Source organism: Osmerus mordax, chromosome 3 (genome assembly GCF_038355195.1).
Source record: "Osmerus mordax isolate fOsmMor3 chromosome 3, fOsmMor3.pri, whole genome shotgun sequence".
NCBI classification, from domain to species: Eukaryota; Metazoa; Chordata; class Actinopteri; order Osmeriformes; family Osmeridae; genus Osmerus; species Osmerus mordax.
Window position 1 is genome coordinate 12,944,504 of NC_090052.1, and position 3,279 is coordinate 12,947,782.

Here is a 3,279-nt window from a genome sequence, read left to right on the forward strand (position 1 = left end):
TCGGTATGTCACACGAGGAGTTATACCTTCATTTCATGGACGCGTGTGAGGAGGATGCCGGGGTTCCCATTCCCCGCAAGGCGCTGGGGAAGAGCAAGCGGGGTTCCGCTGCGGGTGCTGGGCTGGCCAAGAAACCCAGAGTGGGGTCCGCAGGAGGCTCGGTCGTACCGCCGCCCGACCCCGTGCAGCTTCCTGCTCCCGTGCTGCGGCCAGATCCCGTGCTGGCGGCGCTGATCGATCTGCGGAGCACGCTCACTGGCATGGATGCCCGTCTCCAGCACCTCGAGGGAGCCGGGGGCCTTGGGTGCGGCTCCCGTAGCCGCGGCTGCGGGCGTGCTTACTGCAGTGCAGGAGATCCGGCCCTCGTACGTCTTGGCCAGCGCGGTGCCGGCCGCTGCCTCTGGGGCCTCCTTTCTGCCTCCGTCAGCCGCCGTTCCGGCGAGTCTCCGCGAGCAGATCCTTTCAGGTAAAGATGTGAACCTGGTGAAGATCTTGGTGTGTGGGCCTGAATCAGTCAAGAGCCGCTTGGTAGAGTGCGGTAACGTGGCTGTGTTTTTGCGGGACGCCGATCCCCGTCTAACTAAGACGCTCACGATGTCCGAATTCGTCGTTGCTTTTGGGGTTTTCCGTGACGTCATGTGCGAGGGGTTCCCCGGGAGGCGAGTCGAACTGGACACCTATCTGGCCATCATAGCTGACCTGTCGCTCTCCTACGGGGGAACGCTGTTCTACGAATATCACAAGGGTTTCTCTGCCAAGGCAGCCCTCTACGTTCAGCGGTTTAATCTGCGTCTGGACTGGTCTGTGCTAGATCTCGAGCTGGTTAGCCGCACATTCACCGGGGTTCGTCCCCTGTCGTGTGTGGTGGTGGGTCTTTCTCCCATCCTACTGGGCTTTGCCCTCTCACGGTGCCTTCTACAATGGGGGAACCTTCCCGTGACGCGAAGCCTGGTTCCAGCGGCATGGAGCGTCGCTCCTCCAGACGCCAGGTGGTTAATGCTGGTTCCGCTCCTCCCATGTGCATGTATTTCAATGAGGGGGCCTGTACCTACCCTAATTGTCGATTTCTTCATGTCTGCAGTCAGTGCTCGGACGCCCATCCGAGGTCGACCTGCCCACGTCGGTTCCGACCGGCGGTCAAGGGCATGAAATAAATAACCATCCTTCTACCCCTGTTGACATTGGTCGTCTGTCTGACGCTTTGAGCGGTCACCCCAACCGATGTTTTGTGAAGTACCTCCTCACTGGGTTGCGGAAAGGGTTTATGGTTGGGGTGGAATGTGTGCCCACTGTAACTCATGTGTGTAATAACTTGCAATCGGCGCTCAGGGAGCCCGACGTGGTCGATGCGTTGCTTGCTAAAGAGATCGGCAAGGGGTATTTGTTGGGGCCGTTCGTGGAGTCGCCGTTTCCCGTGTTTCGCGTCAGTCCCATTGGCGTGGCTACTCGCAAATATTCTGGCAAAAAACGCCTGATCGTTGACCTGTCGGCTCCGCACGATACTCGGGTCCCTAGCATTAACAGCCTGATTCCGTCGGAGCCGTTTTCTCTGTATTACACTAGCATCGATCACGCGATTCGGTTGATCAAACAGGCAGGCGTGGGCGCCTGGCTCGGGAAGGCCGATATCACCGACGCGTTCAAGGTGATGCCCCTGCACCCGTCGCAGTGGCACCTGTTCGGCGTGAGATGGCGGTCGCAGATGTATTTTTACGCTCGCCTGGCTTTTGGCTGCCGCAGCAGCCCGCGCATTTTTGACACTCTGGCCGAGGCTCTGTGTTGGGTTTTGCTGAACGTGCACAGGTTGCCGTTTGTCCTGCACCTGCTGGACGACTTCTTGGTGGTCGATTTTCCCTCCTCGCCGCCGGCTCGGTGCATCTCGGTGGTGAAGGGCACGTTCGAGCATTTGGGCGTGCCGCTCTCGGAGGAGAAGACGCAGGGGCCTCTCACGTCCATCGAGTTTATGGGCGTCCAGCTGGACAGCCTGTTAATGCGTGCGTCTCTCCTGGCGGAGAAGCTTGAGCGGTTGCGCGCTGTTCTGGCGGCTGCGGCTGCGTCGGTTTCGTTGACCAAGCGGGATCTTTTGTCGTTGCTCGGGCACCTGAATTTTGCTATGCGCATCATTCCCCATGGTCGGTCGTTTGTCTCCCGTCTGCTCGTCATGGCTAAGTCTGTTCCGGCGCTGCACGACGTTGTGCGTTTGGATGAGGGTTGCCAGTCCGATTTGCGTTTTTGGGCCGTGCTTTGCGAGCATTGGAACGGTTTGTCGTTTTTTTACAACGACGAGGTGGAGACCTCCAGCGCCTTGGCGTTGTACACCGATGCGGCGTTGTCCGTTGGGTTTTTTTTTTTTTTCGCGAACGAGTGGTTCAGCGAGTCGTGGCCCGTTGAACTGGAGTTTCTGGCGCGCGATTGCAAATCCACAGCATTGTACGAACTGTATCCTATTGTTGTAGCGTGTCTTTTGTGGGGTAAACACTGGTGTAGGAAGAGGATTGTGGTGTTCTGTGATAACGAGGGCACGGTGAACATCATAAACAAGGGTAGATCTTCCGTGGCATTGATTAACAAATTAGTGAGGCGTCTGACCTGGACATGCATCACAGGCAACTTCGTGTTGCGGGCCGCATACATTCCTGGGTTACTCAACAATGTGGCTGATGCTCTGTCACGTTTTCAATTTCAGGAGTTCCGGGCACTATGTCCGGAGGCAGAGCCGGGCGGCCTGGTGTGCCCAGCGTTTCAGGAGACACTGTTAGATTAGACAGGTCGCTTGAAGGCTACATGACGGTCGCCGCTCGATACATGCGAGCAGGCTTAGGCAAGGGCACATTAAAATCCTATGATTGTGCTTGGTTGTATTACTGTTCCTTCTGCCGCGCACTCGATACACCCCATCACCCGGTGAGCCTGCGTGTCGTATGCGCATACATCGTTCACTGCTTCACCTCCCGGAAGCTCCAGCCGTCGACAATCAAGGCAGCGGTGGCCGGCATTCAGTTTCATCTCAGATGTCTGGACCCGTCTGTGCAGAGCCTGTTGGGGAACCCGTCGGTTCGGCTACTATTCAACGGGCTGCGGAAAGAGCGACCGCAAGGCAATGACAGGCGACTTCCCATAACCCTTCCTATACTTCATCACTTGGTGTCAGCGTTGCGGGCGGGTTGTTTTAACGTTCCCACCGATGTCATGCTAGAAGCTGTGTGTCTCATGGCTTTTTATGGGTTCATGCGGTGCGACGAATTCACTTGTCAGTCAAGCACATTTCAAACCATGCAC

General features: G+C 57.2%; 1 protein-coding gene across 1 annotated transcript; it reads left to right on the top strand.

The window, feature by feature from the left end:
• Nucleotides 1-636: 636 nt before the first annotated feature.
• LOC136940521 (uncharacterized) lies at nucleotides 637-2,764 on the top strand. The gene is made up of 2 exons (XM_067232709.1): nucleotides 637-936; nucleotides 1,082-2,764. Exons 1-2 carry the CDS (start codon nucleotides 637-639, stop codon nucleotides 2,762-2,764), a joined length of 1,983 nt encoding a protein of 660 aa, XP_067088810.1.
• The last annotated feature ends 515 nt before the right edge of the window (nucleotides 2,765-3,279 follow it).

Coding starts and splice junctions, on each gene's coding strand:
- LOC136940521 (XM_067232709.1), top strand. CDS start 637: ATGTGCGAGGGGTTCCCCGGGAGGCGAGTCGAACTGGACACCTATCTG. Junction 937..1,081: donor TACAATGGGGGAACCTTCCC/GTGACGCGAAGC, acceptor TCATGTCTGCAG/TCAGTGCTCGGACGCCCATC.